Source organism: Mastigoproctus giganteus, chromosome 5 (genome assembly GCF_048544385.1).
Source record: "Mastigoproctus giganteus isolate SK-2022 chromosome 5, ASM4854438v1, whole genome shotgun sequence".
Taxonomy (NCBI): Eukaryota; Metazoa; Arthropoda; class Arachnida; order Uropygi; family Thelyphonidae; genus Mastigoproctus; species Mastigoproctus giganteus.
In genome coordinates this window covers 83,405,516-83,424,569 of record NC_143579.1, presented here as the reverse complement: position 1 = coordinate 83,424,569, position 19,054 = coordinate 83,405,516, and the positions used below count along the sequence as shown (strand labels likewise).

The window sequence follows — 19,054 nt, the reverse complement described above, 5'->3', positions numbered from 1 at the left end:
ATGTTACCAACAGCAAACTCAAAATGGGAAGCATTCAAGGAACTAATCTTGGAGGCTACCAGACTTTACATACCAACTAAGAAATATTGTTCAAGGTTTAGGCCAAAATGGATGTCAGATGAACTAATGAGACATGTGGCAGAGAAGAAAAATGCATGGGATACATACAAATTAATGGGTGACATGGAAGCCTATGATAGATATAAGTTGGTCTGTAACCAAGTCACAAAGAAGATTAGGCAGGCAAAGGCAGACTACGAAAAATCCTTGGCAAAGGATGCAAAGAAAAACAGAAAAGAGTTCTTTACATATTTAAACTCAAGAAGGAAAGGGATGAATCAGATTGGTCCACTGGATATTGATGGTTCAACAGTTGAGGATCCTGCTCAGGTAGCTAACAATCTAAACGAGAATTTTGCATCTACATTCATGCATGAGGAGTTATTCAGGAAGGAGAATGATGTAGGTAAAGTAAACATTGGCAGTGAGCTGGATGATTTTGTAATAACTGAGAGGAAAGTGGAGGAGAGATTGTTGAGGATAAACATAAAAAAGGAACTTGGGGTGGATGGGATCTATCCAGTTATATTAAAGGAGGCAGCAAAGGAAGTAAGCAAACCCCTAGCCATAATTATGAGAGCTTCTTTGGACTCAGGGGAGGTACCCATAGACTGGAGATGTGCAAATGTAGCCCCAATTCACAAAGGAGGATCAAAGGCTGACACAAGTAATTATAGACCTGTAAGTTTAACTTCTGTTCCAGGTAAATTAATGGAGGCACTGGTTAAAGAAGCACTGCAGGATCTTTTTTTTTTTTTTTTTTTTGATTTGGTAGTTGTTGGCGCATCGGCTTCTGTGGCCATATTACACCTCCCAAGGTTTTTGCAGTACTTTGATCCAAGCCCGAGGCGGGAATCGAACCCGCGACCTTTGGGTTGCCGGGCAGGTACTTTACCCGGTCGGCGACTGCAGGATCATCTAGACAAGAATTCAGTTATAGCTCAGACGCAGCACGGTTTTGTTAAGGGCAGGTCTTGCCTGACCAATTTGATTGGATACTATGATGTAGTCACAAAAGAACTGGATGCAGGGAATAACTTTGATATTATATATTTGGATCTTAGAAAGGCTTTTGATACTGTTGCACATGGAAGACTGCTGCACAAATTGGAGCAGTGTGGCATTGGAGGCAAATTGCTGCTATGGATAAGGGGATGGTTGAGTGGCAGAAGACAGAGAGTGGTAATCAATGGACACTGCTCAACGTGGACTAATGTTATTAGTGGAGTTCCTCAGGGTTCAGTGTTGGGTCCGTTGTTGTTTTCGGTGTTTATGAATGATATTGATGATGGGATATCAAGTTTAATGTCCAAGTTTGCAGATGACACAAAGGTTGGCAGGGTTGTTAAGGACACTACTGACACTATGCTGCTACAACAGGATCTGGAAAGGTTGAACAGATAGGCTTCGAGGTGGCAAATGAAGTTTAACATTGACAAATGTAAAGTACTACATATGGGAAACAGTAACCCCAGAGCAACGTATCAACTCTGTGGTACTACACTGACAGTGGTGGAGAATGAAAATGACCTCGGGGTAATTGTGCAGGCAGATATGAAGTTCTCTGAGCAGTGCAGACGAGCTGCAAGAGTAGCTCATGGTGTCTTGTCAATGATATACAGGAATTTTTCTAGCAGGGATAAGGAGGTGATTATTCCCTTGTATAAGGCAATGGTTAGGCCACATCTTGAGTATTGTATACAGGTCTGGAGGCCTCATTTCAAGAAGGATGTAGAGCTGCTGGAACGGGTACAGAGAAGGGCAACAAGATTAGTGAATGGAACAAAGGGTTGCTCTTACGAAGAAAGGCTTAAGTTTTGCAAATTACAGAGTCTGGAGACTAGGCACCGGCGAGGTGATCTTATAGAGGTGTATAAGGCTTTGAATGGTTTGAGCATGCTCAATGCCAATGGGATTCTTCATCTTGCTCAGAATAATCAGCTCAGAGGGCATAAATTCAAATTGAGGAAGGACGGATGTCGGATAGATGTGCGGAAATTTGCCTTTGGCCAGTAGGTGGTTGGTTGGTGGAACCGACTTCCATCACTTGATGTTGAAGTTGATAGCCTAAACAAATTTAAAGCTCAACTGGACAGGTATTTCGAACGAACGGAGGGGTGAAATGGGAGTGGTGTGTGTGTTTTTTTTTTTTTTTGGCTGATGCTGAATAAGCTTGCTTTCTTGCATCATATGCCTCTACTAATGCTAATGTTATTCTGTCTCAATAGTGCATGCCTCTTGTCAAATTTTAGAATACATTAAATGCTATTGTGTGGAACACAACAGTGGAATGGATTCTCTTGGACCTACCAGATAAGAAGAATCTGTTGTGTGTGAAGATGGGAGGGAAACCCAGGACGAAAGTATTTGTGGAATGACTTCATACACACGCCCGTATGCTATTTAAATATATATAATCTCAAAATTGCAGGACGATCTTAATAAAGTTATGTCTGTTTATGGACTTCGTAAACTTATTTTTCAATCAAAAGTTCCACTATATGAAAAGTTCGCTTAAAAGAAAATATCCTCTTTCTTCATTAGGATTATTTACTCATATCTTAGAATTTTAAGATGAGAAGAGCTTTTGAATATTTCAAAAACTCATATATACTAAAGAACAAATTAATATTCCTCAAATTGGAGTCATTATGAAATTCTCTCACAAACTGTTGACATGGCTCACACAAAACCCCTGCAGTTATAGCGAAACAATTAAAATCAATCAATGACGGTGCAAATCCAGGATACCATCAACAATGCCATCTCGTTATCAGTGTACAAAGCTCAAGTAAAAAGGCCAAATCACTTGACAATGGCAGTGGGTTGTATAGATTCCCACAGTGTTACTTGAAGATTAAAGCCCGTATATAAAGGACACATTTTCTAGAGCTCAGAAAGCTACACGTATTTTCTGGTATTTCTTTTAGCGCAGTCTTCTGATCGGAAGCCGTTCCTGGTCATGGAAGCTACATCCGGATCAACGATCTTCCGCCTTGGATACAATAAGTTCGTCACACCACTGTCTCTTCCTTTTTTCCTTTCATTATCTCACACAGCAATACATTCGTTCAACAGCTCGGTTATTTCTCTCGGCTAGACGACTTTGGTGACCTCCTTCGCATGGAACATGCCCACACTTTTTCTCTTCCTTTCCTGTTCACTCTCGGCAGCATCTTCATTATTCCAGTTTCCGTTTATTTCTTCTCTTGACAGCTTTCCTGAAGTTCCCACGCGATCGCAGTTTGGTTAGAAGCAACGGATCAGTCAGTCTTCAACGTAATTATACCGCAGTTATTTTACGAAAAAGAAAAAACTGCCAAAAAATTATTTTATCAACAAACTCAGAAGTACCTTTGTTAACTGCCCCCTTCTTGAAATCATTGATCCACTGGACGACCTTCAGATTCGGAGATCAAAGTAAATAAACTTTAATAAGTAATCAGAACTCGACGAGTTCAATAAAAATTACAAGATAGAAGTTTTATTAAGAGGATAAGATATTTTAATTTCAGATATTTCGTTTTGTCGAAAACTGAGATCTTGAAGAGGAAATGAACCGGGTTATAAGACTAAATTATTCACCGAAATACTAATTGAACACCTAGACATTTGCACTTACGGATTGCCATAATTTGTAGCCTTTTGATCTCTGCATCAATTTACTCTAGGAATAATTAGCGAGTCTAACACAACGTAGTCTGGCATCCTGCAGTTTCTCTATGTATAGTGAATCTTTAAGGATGTTTTGGAGTTATAGACCTACAGCATAAATTACTTCCTTTTGTCAATACACGGATTACCTGAACAGCTTGTGTATCTAATCAGTGAATAGTTACTGCCCTTTGAAACATCAGGAAATCACGGTAATTAATAATAATTACTGCAATTGTTTACTGTTAACGTCTGTTTAGGATACGCTGGCACCTCATCAATGTTCAACATCCTTCATATTCCACTGACCGTGAGAAATGACGCCATTCTCACGACAGTCACGGATACAAGGAGAATAGCACAAATCTAATTAAACGTTTAGTTATGCGGTACTGTTATTTACTACCTAAGATTAAAAGCAGCAATCACTGGGTCAACTTTGAAACTCCTACAAACCACTCTGGTTGAAGGCATAATCAATTTTTGAGAACTAATGCCTTTAGGAGATTACACCATAATAGTCTCAACTATTTAAAATCGTTTCCAGAGAATAGAAACATACAAGAAGTCTCCATACTATGACCAGCTCAGGTTTCAACTCCCTTAAACCAGAACCGCAATTCTATTCGCTCCATAAAAGTCTCAATTAGCAACTTCCGTCTTGTCTAAAACATCAGAATTCTAGTTTCCTCTCTTCAGCTGGTTCCACTCCTTGCTCTTAATCTATTTCCCACAATCTCTAACCTTCCATTTCATAACCCTTGCCAGTAACTCTATATCCAGATTTAATCTCACTGGTCACCACAAGTTACATCCTTCCTGTTTTACCAATACCCTTGTAACTCAATGATTTCAGTAATTAGTTATATTAACGCAATTATTGTAATATTATATTGTATAATTAATGTGATTATATTACATCTAATTCATTTTAATTTCGGCAATTACACTGCTCAACAAAATTAACAGAACTCGTAGAAAACGTGGTAACTCGTGCAGCTTGCGATGAAGCGCGACAAAATTTGGTATGGTGATGTACCATACAATAGCAATGAAATGAGGAGACAGAGAGAAACTTCGGACAGGAATAAGGGACATTGTATATATAAGGGGGTTGTATAAGAATTACCAAAAAACGTTACATTACAGAAGTCGATACAAGATGCTCGAAAATATGGTCGCATGGCATGAGTATACGGCGCATGATCCTCTCCAACGTTTAAACATGCCTGACAGCGGTGAACCATGTTCGATATAAGGATGTCTATAAGATTCTATGGTAACAAATATCATTCTTCTACCAGCACAGACCTTAGCTCATCAATTGACCGAGGACCAACTGGCTGTAGGCGTGCAATGCGAGATCCATGGCCGATGTTCTGGTTGACGAACTTTGTAATGTTTTCAAAACACACAGCTGAATCTTTAGCCAGTATCTTAATATTGCATACTGTATTTCATATTCGTATGATGAATAACCATGTAAGCCCCTTTGTCAATTAATCAGCATCTCCCGAATTCAGTTCCCCTCTGTTGGTTAGTTAGTTGTTTAGTCAATTTGCCTGTTTTTTCGGATAAAAAACCTGTGTGAGAAAAACAATATGACCTTCACCCCAGACAATCTCTTCTCTCTTCTCTGAAGTGTGGAAAGCACATAAAATCTATTCCTATCTCGGAGTAATTTCAATCACGAGAGGCACTGTTCTGTTCTCTAAGCATTTTTGTAGTTCATGATATTCACTCAATGGTCATGGCTAGACAGTACTCGAAAATTAACCTTTTTTGGCCCCTCATGGAATGGCCATCATTCTTTCTAAAAACTTCAAGGAATCCCCCCCCCTTCTTACGATTTACTAATATCCTCAATTGGGACTATATTTCCATAAATTAACACAATTCAATAGAAAGGAGACTTATGCGAGTCTAGTGATCACAGACATATCTCTGTTCTTATCTTGTGTGGATGTGGTTGAGCAGCAAAGCCATCAGCATGGCTTTCCTGCCCAACCACAACTCATTTCATAGTACCATGAGGACTTATCATTGATACATTAGACAGGACTGCGCTGTCGAAGCTATTTACTGTTGACCATCGTCACTCGTCCATAAGTCAGGACGTTATGTTTACAGAGAGTTACTAAAATGGCCCTCGTCCTGTCCCCCTTGTAAGATTAACAGTTTCTCTTTATGGACTAAATTTGTCCATCTTTGCATCTATTCATCAAAGTCATCTTCAATTCGAATCCTTCGAAGTAAAAGCGGACGGTTCGAATCTATTCTGTATTGTCAGGAATATTCATCTTTAACTCGACAAAATATTAATAATTTGCAATAGTGTAGCAAGGCTTACAATTTCACTATTAATTCTGACAAATGTTATTACATGACCTTGAATGACAGCGCAAGAAAAACATTGCGTACAAATGTATAATGTACCCTTTGGGATTCTGTTTTCTGAAGTGGCATGCGCAAAAGTTCTTTAATCAGTCTATAACAACACAGGAAGCAACATAGCTGCCTGTGTTATATAGCCGTAAAATCGATTTGGTCGTTAACTAGGACTCGCCCCAAATGAATAAACGAGAGGAAATGGAAAGAAATAAAGGAGAAAAATAAAAGTTAAAAGCGGGTCAAAACTTGATGTAGAACACAAAGTTTAATGGAGAAAGATAATTTACAGAGGTGGTTCCTTTTGACCTGTGTAATAATTAACACGCATAGTCCACCAGAAGTGAATTATGAATTCAGATTGCAGATTTAATGCTAGCACGCATCTAAGACCTATTTTCACCGCACAAACACATATGAAGAAAAAAGAACACAAGTTTTGTATTTTGTTTTTCTATCTGTGGTTAACTGTAAAAGAAAAGTACGAGTGTTGTTAAAAACGAATCAGAACTTTAGCAAAATGACAACAGATGGCGTTTTTGCGAGCGTTAATGATAAGGAAACATGGAGCCTCTTTAGCTTTAATAATGGTATAGAAATAATTTTGGTATTCAGGTGTAATAATGAAGGTAATTATTTAAAACTACTGTATATGCATAACTAATGGATACTTACCAAGATGCTAGTTACGATATAGGTCTTGTTCTCGAAGATGGTTGTCTGATGTACCCTTGTGTAACGTGGGGGGAACAGTTGTAATCCTCGGGTATCCGACCATTCCGCCATCTGCAAGGTAATCATTTCTGTTTCTTTTAATGAACAATTACTAACAAACGCCATTATTCAATTACTCGAGCAAATTGGGAAGGGGGATTCGAGTATACGCTATAAAACTTTGTTATACACAAATTAGCAGAAGTCTCAATTACGTATTTAGCAAACTAAGATTGCTATAAAATGCATCGATCTCATATTGAGATAGGACTTGGTGTATCATCACGACTTAGTGTATTTTGTAGAAAACTCAGTTTAATATTTTCTACATAGATTTTCTCTGAAGAATTTGGCATGTCCGGCAATGTTATATAGTTTTTGTCCGATAATGTTATACAGTTTTCGTACGCCTGAAGCCTTTACTCTAAAGTGACTCGAGTTTTGAAACACGCCAGTTGTCATCTCCCATATTGTGGAAATATTTCGGGGTATCAACTCCTCCATTGATAATATATGATTAGATGACATCCATTACAAATAAATATCAACGTATATACTGTTTAGTGAGCAGTGCTGTTTATTTGAAGTGAACAATCTGAGGCAATCCGTGGTGACTCGCTTCATAACATGAGATTGATGTGTGAAACTTCAAATAAGGTCACAGATTTTAAATATCGAAGTCGTTTTAAACCCAATTTTCACTATGTAGTCTGCATCCTGTTCCTATACATTACATTTATCTTTCAGAACATCTTGAAAGATATCCTGAATGAAATCGTCTCCTAATTCTGCAAATAATAAACGGCGTCATAAGATTATACTAAATGGCTTTTCCCCTAGAGTAAATATGGCATAATGACAACTGTCTAATTTTTTATTATAGTGTCAATATTTCAAAGAGATTAAATATTTTTATACCTTGATAATTACAACCCAGATAATCATATTTGTTCATTATACATTGATGTTCCTAAAATAATTAACAAACGATTATTTAAATGCATGGACTCGTAAATTATTCAAGAGAGATGTTTGTGTGAAGTAAAAAAGTAAGCTAATATTTTAAGAAATTCATTATCATTATTATTTTATTTTTTTATTTTATTATTATTTTTTTTTCACATTTCGAGGGATTATAACCTTAAGCCAAGCAATACACAACCATACTACACACAAATACTGCCCATACTGGTGGCGACATCTATTATCACTTACCTTCACCATTTCGCTATTCACTGTCATTTCGACTACATCGATGGTAAAGTTGCTCCGAAATCCAAATTCATCAAAAGATATATTGCCAGTCAGTCCTTGAATTTCTGTCTGTAGAAGTTCATTATAATCATACAAAATATAATTATATTTTTGTTCAAATAACATCAGTTTGTAAAAAAAAAAAAAAAAGGAAAAACTTATATACTGTAAAAGTTAAACAGTTGTGTTTTTGCTTATGGATTTTCTTTTAATTAAGAAATATTTAAAAAAATTTAAAGATTAATTTTTAAAGATAATTTTTTTTATAAATTAAAAGAAAAATTCGTTATAACATTTTCTTCGTAAGAAATACGGTCGAAAGATTGTAACACCATTTGAGATCGGATCGGACTCTGCTATAAGTAAATTTATAATACAATAAATATGGCATAGTTTATGATGAAAACTACTTTTTTGTGGTATGATCTGAAATTTTTTAAAATCATATTTATGAGTTTTTGTTTATCATTTAAAACGAAGAAAACAACAATTTAATTACAAACAATTCTGTGGAACACTTAAAACAGATGCTCACTTGAATAAAAAGCATTCCTGTCTTTTAATAATAATTTAAAGGCTAAAAGAACAATCATCGTTCAGAGGACACAAACACCTATCAGAGTTGCAAATGGAGAAATTTCTTTCAAGGAAGCTCCAAGACTTCACATATCCACGTTTTCCATCCACTTTTCTCTCTTCGAGTCAGTGCACTTATTAATGCGCATAACAAAATTCCCAAGAGTTGCACACGTTGCTCGTAGTTCCGCTGATGCGACTCACTATCTCGGCTAGAGCACTGACAACGCTGCCAATCTCTTAAATGCGCCCCCAGATCCTTAACACTTGTTTTCTACGGATACGACTATGTTTCTTAAACTCCGCTTCAGTATCTTTAAAGATACGGGGGGTGGGGGAAGGATCCTCGCTCGGAACATGGATTATGCATTTTATTGTAGACCATCGGAGAAAGGCGGACACGGTGGATGTGCTGGATGTTTAAAATATGATAAAACTATCCCAGCAGTGCCTTAATATCGTTAAAAAAACATGAATATATGCATTGCGTTGGAAAATATCGAATCTTAGAAAGATGTCAAAAGGAACGTGACTACTCGTCCTCTCCAATCCCATGAGAATAAGAAACAAAGTGTTCTTTTTTTTTTCTTTGAGTTTCACGCGATCCAAAATGTATTCGCATCTTGTTGCCTGAAGTGCACGTGTTATCACTGATAATAACTGGAGAGAAATTTATCGTATTTCCTGTTTTCGTGGTGCATGGAGCAATCAATAAGAGCGTTGTTAGTTGGCCTAATGAAGTACTGACGTTGTACCTAAGCATTCAGATGGTAAAATAGATCGACGCTTGCACATTTTAAGGGGCGCGTATGCTTCCTGGCCTATGTTTCTTTATGGAAGAATAAACATTGCCTAAAATCTCGCCTGAAAAAACTAAGGGGTCATTTAAGCTAAAACCTTACACTATGTGAGTTAAACATAAATTTGGCAGATATAAAATCAAGCATGCCATTGCTGACAGCATTCTTGAAAACCTTCTGCGATCGCCTTAAGTGCCATCATCGCAGCATCCCTTCTACTGAGTTGAACGCCCTCAAGAGTAGCAGATCGCCATCCTTCCATGCACTAGGTGGAGAAGATCTGACTTCAAATCCTCTTAATGATGGAAAATTTTCACATGGCCGAATTAGTCGGTCTCAGGCGATGGTAGCATAGTTTATTCTCCAAGAAGCTCTGGTTTATCATCCAGAAAAATAGCAAATTGACCAGTGAACACACGGATATTTAGAGAGATATTATATAGGCGCAAATAGGGTCTAAGCTGTCCAACTGAGTTGGACAGCTTTTTCTTTAGGTTTGCTTTTACTTTTATAATAGTTTTATGTTCACTCTGTAGCTGAGTTAGTCGGTCTCAGGCGTTGATAGAAAGGTTTTTTCCCCCTGGAAAACTGCTGAGGTTTTTCGCCAGCAAAGCTGGCAAATCGACCGAGAACACATGCAATTTACAGACACAATGCACATGGGTAGTTGAAATGACTTTCTAGGTGACCCTAATATAATATTTTTTTTTTGTAATAGTCTGTACGGACAGCACACTGGCATCGCCACTGTCCTCCCCACACCGGATTGAAAAGTCCAGGGTTCGAATTCCGTCAGCGACTCGAACTTTCATGGGCTTTTTTTCAGTCTGTGGATGAGCAGTTTGTCTCAGGCGTAGATGGTGAGGTTTTTCCTCCCGGAAACTCGGATTTGTCGTCTAGAAAAACAAGCAAATCGACCAGAGAAACACGCAATTCGCAAACTTAATACACTTTGGTAGTTGAATTAATATTCCAGATTATCCTAGCGCCACATTTATTTTACTTTTGTAATATAAGAAGAAATTATCAAAAGCAAGGTGAGGGTGGATAGCACAAGAATAGATGGCGTTTTTCCAAATACTTAACAAGAAGCGACCAACCAAGTCTTTGCTCGTCACAGCTTCGAGAACTCCCAATAGATATCGATCTCGGAATCAACAGTACATGTTTCTGTAAAGGTTTGCTTATGGATTTTCCATTTTGGATCAATGCCAAACAATTTCGTGGGAAACAGTACTTTGAATACCAAACATATCAAAGCTAGTTCTTTGGTTTAAATCTTGGTGAAAATTAAGATTTCCGATACACGGACTTGGCACTGTGATTAGCGGATCTTAAGCGTAGTACAACGGTGAGAAAATACCACAACAGGTGTGTCACCATCGGAATCAAAGATCCTGACGATAAAGTTCAGAAAGTTCCTTTAATAAATCTCTTCCTGTGGTCCCCGCATTTGTAGTTATGCCCCTGTAGCCTTGTCTTATTCACGATGATAACGCTGTTCAAGAGGTCAGGGACCAGGGTCTGCATCAAACTTTATCTCCATATGAGAATTGCCCAACATTATTCCCTTATGAGAGTATATTCTCGCCGGTTGTGTGTATATACACGATGACGTTGTTCCTCACGAATGGCGACAGCACTCCAAAATGATGCTCGCGACAACTTTGTCGATTCTTCACTACAGTCACACCAGACAATTCCTTTAAAGCATAGTATGTCCATTAAGATTTTAACAGTCTACAGAACAGGAGACCTTAACTCTTGTTAGATTTTTGTTCCGGGAAATTGAGGCATTAGTATTTTGATTCTGTAAACTGTTTGGCGTTCTGGACGAAAAGACCAAATCTCTGAGAGGAGGAGATAAAATACAACCCTTGCCTGAGATCTATTAATTCAATCATGGTGCTAAAAAAATTCTCTCGTATAGAGATCACTGGCCTTTTCCACAAGGCGTGGAACGGTAGTCCCCTTCATTACAGACACCCAATGCTACTTGGATTTCTTTAATGAAGGAGACTACGTAACATCAGCTGATTTGTTTAGATTCAAACTTTACGCTAAATACGTATGGTTATGGGTGCCGTTCATGCCAATGTATACAAGATTTTCTCTAGAAGCTTATAATATTTGTTCCAAATAAAAATTTTAAATAGGAAGAAACATAACCGAATTGGATAAAAGCGCAGATATACGTACTGAGTGTCCACTTTATTAGATATACTAACTTAATAGCCAGACGGTCCTCTAAAGACCTTCTGGCTATTAAGACTAAAATGAATTTGTTGTGGCATGAACTAAACGAAGTGACAAAAGTGTGCTGCTCATGTTGATTCAATTGTTGCAAACTGGGTGGTTGCAAGTCTCATTTCACCTCATCCCACAGGTGCTCAATTAGATTGAGGTCTTGTGACTGAAAATGAGTTCAGGTTACTACCGTCGCAGTAACCTGAATTCTTTCTCATTACTGGAACCAATTCTCTACATTTTCTGTCCTATGACATGGCCCATTATTCCGCTGGAAGAAGAACCCATTTATAGATGGATATACTGCAACAATAAATGGACGTGTCTGGTCGGTAACAATATCCAGGTAACTTGTGACATCCGAAAGTTTCTCCACGTATCAAGAAACCTGACCACCACGAAAACGCCCCCCACACTCTATACACCGCCTCAACCGGCCTTCAGTTTTGATACCTGGAAGGATGGGTCCACGGATTCGTGTTTTCACCATATTGTGGTCCTCCCATCAGTATCAAGAGCAAAAACTTGGATTCGTCACATTAGGCAACGTTTTCCAATCCTCCACTGGTTTCTGAGTCCATTGTAACCTTACCTTATTGCCTTGCCTTTTTAACTTCGACGAGTTATGCAATTTAAAATGCCTCTTTTTTACCACTGTCGCACGGGCTTGTTATTTAACTGACTATAGCTCTTGGTTCATTCTGCACAATCTTGCTAGCTTCGTTAGCCACTCGCATCAATAAGCTGTTTCCAACCACTGGAGCAGTGCTTGGTGGACGTTATTTGGCCTTGGCCCAATTGTGATGTACCCCAGAGAGCCGTATGTAAAACCCCAGCAGAATTGCAGTTCCTGAGATTGAAAATCGACCCATCTAGCGCCGACTACCATGCAACGTTCAGATATTCTCCTAAAAAAAGCATCCCTACGTCCTAAGCATCCATCTGCCTTCCTGAACTCAGTTAAAATTCATCGCACTGATACTGCTAGTTATTTGAGTGATGCAATTTAAAACTTCGACAAATTGATGATTCAGATAATCAGCCGAACATAGAGTGCTTCCTACAATGGCTACATATTAGTCATTGACATAATACGCTCATTCTCCAAACAACTTAAGGAATTTTAGACTTGGACATTTTCCTTCATCTGCAGTGAAATAAGTGATTGATAATGATTCAGAACAGGCAAAAAGTTTTAACAAAATGTTATCATTAGGGATAATTGAGCAATTTTGGCTGCCGATCAAGAAATATTTATTTTTGAACATAAAATTAAAAGGATATTGACACTATCCGAGTCATGATTTATGTAGCCGTGTCTAACAACCTCTAACTTGACCGTATTTTTAAATAGTATGAAAAATCGCTGGATATGTGTTCAGATATTCAAAGCCTTTCTTTTACAGAATGAGAAGACAGAGTCTAGTCCAGTCAGATAATGCTTCAATGATGTACTTCCCCATTATTCGACAGCAGAGAGCTCCAACCATAATAAAAGTTCTGGTCTCACAATCCAAGTGGAGTCTCAAATGTAAAATTTCAAAGGTATGTTGCCATCCACTGGCGAAGTAAAACTTTCTGGGAGGGATGCAGTTTGAATTCAATCTGCAACACCCTACAAAATATCTTTTAGAAATGGTAGAATCTGCTACATCATTAATAACGGTCCAAATAGAGTTATTATGGCCAAGAGTTACCAGCTGGCTAATTACCTTGAAACATTAGCCAGTTTCATTGTATATCATTAATTGTACAGTGGACAAGTTCCCCCATGGGGTTTGTGCCTCTCAAGTGTAAGGAATTGATTGACACACTGTGGAATAGACCTTGCCCAATCCAAACCAACACATTCTAAGATATCGAGGTGGGTTACTGCATTTGATTAAGGAGAAATGTTCTTTTCTACGATTCCTTTTCACGCAATCATTTATTATTACTCCAAAATGACACCCAAGAAGTCCTTCCATCTCGTGTGTGATGAAGATGACAAACGCACAATGCTCATCTGCGATTCCTCCAAACTAAATGTAAGAATTTATTATTTTTTCCAATTCTTTAGATTGTACCTTACAATCTGCACTTATTTGCCACCTTATTGTTTTAACTTTTACAAGATAAAAAGCATACATCAATTAGCCATCTGCCCGTGAAATAAAGGTCCTGTGCTGTTAAAATACTTAAATTTTCAGTGACCTTTTAACTGAAATAAAGTTGAGCCTAAAATTACTGATCAAATCCAAAAAGAAGTCTTTCAATTCCTCTTTAGAATACTTGAAACATTTCTAAAGAGAAATTGAAACACCACTCTTTAGAGTCATATTTGATGTCTGAAAAAAATTGTAATAATAAAAAACACTGCAAACATTAATAGAATTAGAATTAGATAACAAAAGATACCAGAGAAAAATAGATAAAGAAATTAATAACATATTTTAGCTGATCAATATATACAGGCTCGTCGATATTAAAAGTTTCTGCATTTATAAGTATTGTTGACATCAAGGGACAGGACATATACATGTCAAAAACGTGACAGGCGAATGAACTTTAAAATTATATTTTTCATTAATTTTATAGATGAGTTTATTAATTTTGTAGGTATAGCATGTCATAAACATGCCAAAAAAATAAATAAACTTAATATATTTCGTTTTTCTTAGAACTTTAATGAAATTTTAAGAACCAACCGCGTTTTTCTCACGTGGAGATGGCTTCCCTAATGTAGATAACACGATGGTAATGGGCAATAGTTATAAATATTATTCCACTTTCTAGATAAGTTCAAAACGCAATAAAAACAACCAATAGAGTCATTCCTCCGGGCGGCCATTATAAGAGAAAATGTGCAGTAATTTTGATAACAAGTTCTTGTCTTTTTCTTTTCACGATAACTCAACTTTCCGTCTAAATATAGACGAAGAGACATTACCTCGAGATAAAAAGCCAGTTTGTTACAGTAACTACGAAATTTTAGAGCAACAGTTGTATTGGAAACGTTCAATAAGGTACTGTTGATATACAGGAACCGAGAATTTGATCTTTACTACAGAAATAAAGAACAAACAAGAAAGGAAACTTGAGATTCATTAGTGACCTAGGCTAGTTATACCGTTTCCAGACCTTCTTGAAGAAGCGTGCTATCCGCTCTCCATGTTCCCAGGGTATCACCGGGACTCGTCGGCAGTCGATTCCCCTGGTGCCATTATTGTAGACCTCGCCTCGACGGAAGTTGTTGCGAAAGATATCCGGTTTCTTCTTTAATAGCCGGCTGTAGGAATCGAGAATAACCTTGGCCACATCGTACATCAAGGCAGCGTCCGCCTGCAGGAAAGAAGAGGGGAGGAAAAAAGAGCAGTTTAGTAACGTTTAGTAGAAAAGACTTCTTCGAAAGGTTTCTCAAGTGTCTTGTTAAAGCAAAAACGCTCCCATTTATAGGATTATTCTGAATTACGGAGAACTGTGCTTGGCTCTCGAGCAGCGGCAAATTGGCCAATATACCATGAGATGCGGATAATAAACGATGCTCACGTAGAACTTTCTTTGAATATTTTGGATGCTGCCCAATATTAAGGAACCAAATAACAAAGAGATAATTGCGAATAAAACCTGCTGCACTGCATTAACGGTTGTGGCAGTAAACTATAAAAGAATGAGTCCTGGTAATCTGTTCATGGTGATCAGCAATTTTGCACGAGAGTGTCCACTTTTATTGCTATTCATTATGTCTTACGATCTGGTGGTCAGAGAAGCAATCAGCTGGAAATTGATGGCATTCGACACACGCCTCACACAGTCAATGTCCACCCACGCGCATAAGTAAGGACTATATGGCAGTCATAACAAACCAGTCAGTTTGTTATGGCTGATTTCTCTTGACCAGATCCAACGCTTAACCAGCCACGGTAAGGGAATTAACTAATCCATTTGTGTTCCAATCATAGCATAAAAGAATACAGATATTTTACAACAGTAATAAAGTACTTGTATAATGCACAGTTCTATACACCTGACGGTGTTTATAACTTGGGCCATAATTAGAAAACATAACCCTACTTTATATAGCAGTAGATGTTATTGAAGACAAGCTGGATAAGGCTCTGAAGAGGAATCTGGTTGATTACTTTGTTGAGAGTCAGAAATATTGGAGATTTTATGTACCACAAAACACGCTAATCTTCAATATAGACCTCGTGGGTGGCACAGTTGGTAGGATCAACGTCCTTCCCAAATCTGGCTGAAAAGACCTCAGTTCGAGTTATGTCTGGGAGGAATTTTTATGGGCTTTTTCACAAAGTGGTAAAGTTAGTCAGTCTCAGGTGAGGATAGCATGGCCTTTTCTCCTGGAACTCAAGTTTTTCGTCCAGCAAACAGAAAATTGATCTCAGAACACAATTTACAGACAATATGGCTGATGTTTCTAAAACCTTCAATACAAGTAAGCAAAATGCAATCAAAACATGACTAGAGCATGACGATTACTATTTTAACTTACAACCATTAAATGTGAAACTACTAAAGGAATTACAAGGCTCATGTGGAGGGAAAAAATTCTTGTAAATCTTTCAAAAAAATGTATTTAAGACTACGTTCCTTGGAGGATGCGAAGGGAAATTGAAGTTTATTTTTGGATAGTGTGTTAGGATTATCTACAGATCCAGGGGTAAACTCGGTCAAAAATACTGGTAATGTTTCATTACTTGCAGTGGGAAGAAACTAAAGACGATGAACAAATAAATGAACTTTCGAAATCTAGCAAGAGTTCTGCACGTTGTTAAAAAGTACGTGAATGGTGTAAAATTGCGAAAACGGAATCTGTTTATGAAAAATATACGAGATCACTGAATTCTCTAAACATCATGTTAATAAAGTGCAAGTTTCTAAAGTGTGCTAATAAGATTAAGTTTCAGTGACAACAGGCGAGTACTGTACTCAAGTTTCTAAATTGGAAAAATATGCAAATATTCGCATATTTTTCCAATATCAATGATTCCAATATCGTTGATTCGGTCGAGTCAATGATTGAATCAATGATTTCATACTGTCTACATATGCGAGAGAAGATGATTTCGAATCATTCCAGAACCTGGGTAAATCAACCATAAAAATCGTTAAAAAATTCATAAAATAGCAGCTCAAGGGTGATTCCTGAGGAATTACCAAATTTTATGAGAAAATGAGGAACATCTTTCCTCTCACGCGGGTGAACAATTTTCTTTAAGTAAAAACACCATGTAGGTGTATATTTAACTGTTTTTTCACATTATCTCAAGACTGTATAAATATAGTAAGACTATATAAGTAAGTAGAGATTTTATTTCAACCTGACTGATTACTATTCGATGGGACCACCCTGCAAATGAGGGGGGAATTTTAGAGACAAAAGATCTGTTTGTTCAGAGGAGAGCAACAATCATCCGTTCTTATGACATTGTCCCACTATAGCCTGTGTGGTCTCCAATACGGCCTGAGGTTCATTCTTGTAACACGGTATACTTTATTTGATCAACTGGCATTTCTTCCATAGCTTCTGATGTAATAGAAGACTATCTGCACGTGCCTGTAAGTGTACTGCATCTGAGTGATCAGCGATGATATGCTGGATGGTTTTATTATTGTTGTTGTTATTATATTATTGCTCCCTGATGGGCGTTCCACCCAGTGATGTGTATGGTACCAAGTGTACAGGATGGTTCTTATGTCCGGTGTTACTGTTGATCGAGAAACTGACTGTCCTACAGACTTGAAACTGAAAATCAGGCTCCCAACCCAATCTTACTGCTGGCCCAGGGCGCACCCCTGAGCGGGATGATTGTTAGGGGCAGTTCTCTTCCCCTTCGATCTCTTTACCAGTCTGCAGCTCGTAGTTTCGGCTGATTGATTTTCATTCATGCAATCCGTGGGTTGTTCTTGGGTCTTAGTAGCATCAGCGACTAAAGCCATATTACTTCATATATATTGTCTGTAAATTTCGTGTGTTCTGAGATCGATTTTTTGTTTGCTGGACGAAAAACCTGAACTTCCAGGAGGAAAAAAAAAAACATCCTACCCTGGCCTGAGACTGGCTAACGCAGCCACGTTGGGAAATCATCAGTGATCCTGAATGGCTACTGAAGTTGATTCTCAGTTGCCTCGCAGAGCTTGATGTCATCCGTATACTTCAGGTGGGAGAACGTATACAGAGTTTTCTGGCTTCTTTGAGGGTATATCCATACTTGCTCTTATTGAGCATGGTTGGTAGCGAGTTGAGTGCTAGCGAGAACCACGGTGAGCTCAGGGAATTTCCCTAAAAGTTCTTCTCCTGATGGTTGTGATGTTCTCCCATTGATAGTGGCACTCCATTTCGCCATGGCTACTTCTATGCGATTTGTCAATATCGGATTGACTTTGTAGATCTTCAGCGTCTCTGTTAACCGGCTCTAAAGCCTTGCGATAATCAATGTAGGCCATGTGCGGGTGGTAGTGCATCTTGTAGGCTTGCTCTATAACTCTGGCATCAATTGTTAATTGCTCCTTGCATCTTTTGCTCACCCACTTGCATTCCTTCTGCTGTTCGGCCATGATGTTCTGGCTCTTCAAATGGCCTGATATCTTCTTAGTTATGTAGCTGGTTAGGATTTTGTACCTCGTTGGAAGACAGGTAATCTGCCTGTATTTCGCCAGGTTTCTTGTATCTTGGTCCTTAGCCTTCACACATATGATTCCTTGAGTGAGAAACTCAGGATTGTTTCTGGATGACTTATCACCCGGTGAACTACTCTGCTGTGTTCTTGTGTGCGCGCGCAGGTGAGTTCTGGTACCAGTAGTTGTGGTGGATGTTATCTATTCCTGGAGTTCTTCAGTACTGGGACTTCCTGATCGACTGTTGTACTTCTTTCTCCCGAATCTCCCATTCTGTCATCTCCTGTACATCCTCCATTTTCTTCCGTTCTATTCCTATCCAGGGGTTTATATCTTGCTTACCTGCTCAATATGTTGCCCCAAAACTCTAGGGCACAATATGGAGCAGGGAAGACGCTTGTTTATTTTCCTCTGAGTTGTTATTTTTGTAGTAGGGTTTTAGAAGCATCAGCGCGACTATGGCTATATTGGTCCGTGTATAATTGTCTATAAATTTGGTGTGTTTTGAGGTAGATTCTGTTTGTTGGATGAAAACCCCAAGAAAAAAACTGAGCTACTTTTGACTGAGACCGACTAACTCGGCCAAGTTGTGAAAGCTTCAAATTCCTCCCCTCATCGACAAGACTCGAACTCAGGTCTTTTCAACCTGGTGTGGGGAGGACAGCGATCTGCGCTACTTACGAGGACTTTCCCCCTGAGAGCTTTCTTTGTATCGACGTAGTTTCTTGCTGAGTGCGAAGCGG

The 19,054-nt window shown here is 38.3% G+C and overlaps 1 protein-coding gene across 1 annotated transcript in view; it reads right to left on the bottom strand.

Annotated features, from left to right (window-relative positions):
- LOC150085527 (glutamate receptor 1-like) overlaps window positions 1-19,054 on the bottom strand; it is a 372,789-nt gene that overhangs the window by 66,266 nt on the left and 287,469 nt on the right. The window contains exons 6-8 of the mRNA XM_090374097.1: window positions 14,814-15,014; window positions 8,032-8,139; window positions 6,778-6,888 (exon numbers count right to left, since the gene is read on the bottom strand). Coding sequence (XP_090230223.1) covers window positions 6,778-6,888; window positions 8,032-8,139; window positions 14,814-15,014 — 420 coding nt within the window. The remainder of the gene's footprint in view (window positions 1-6,777; window positions 6,889-8,031; window positions 8,140-14,813; window positions 15,015-19,054) is intronic.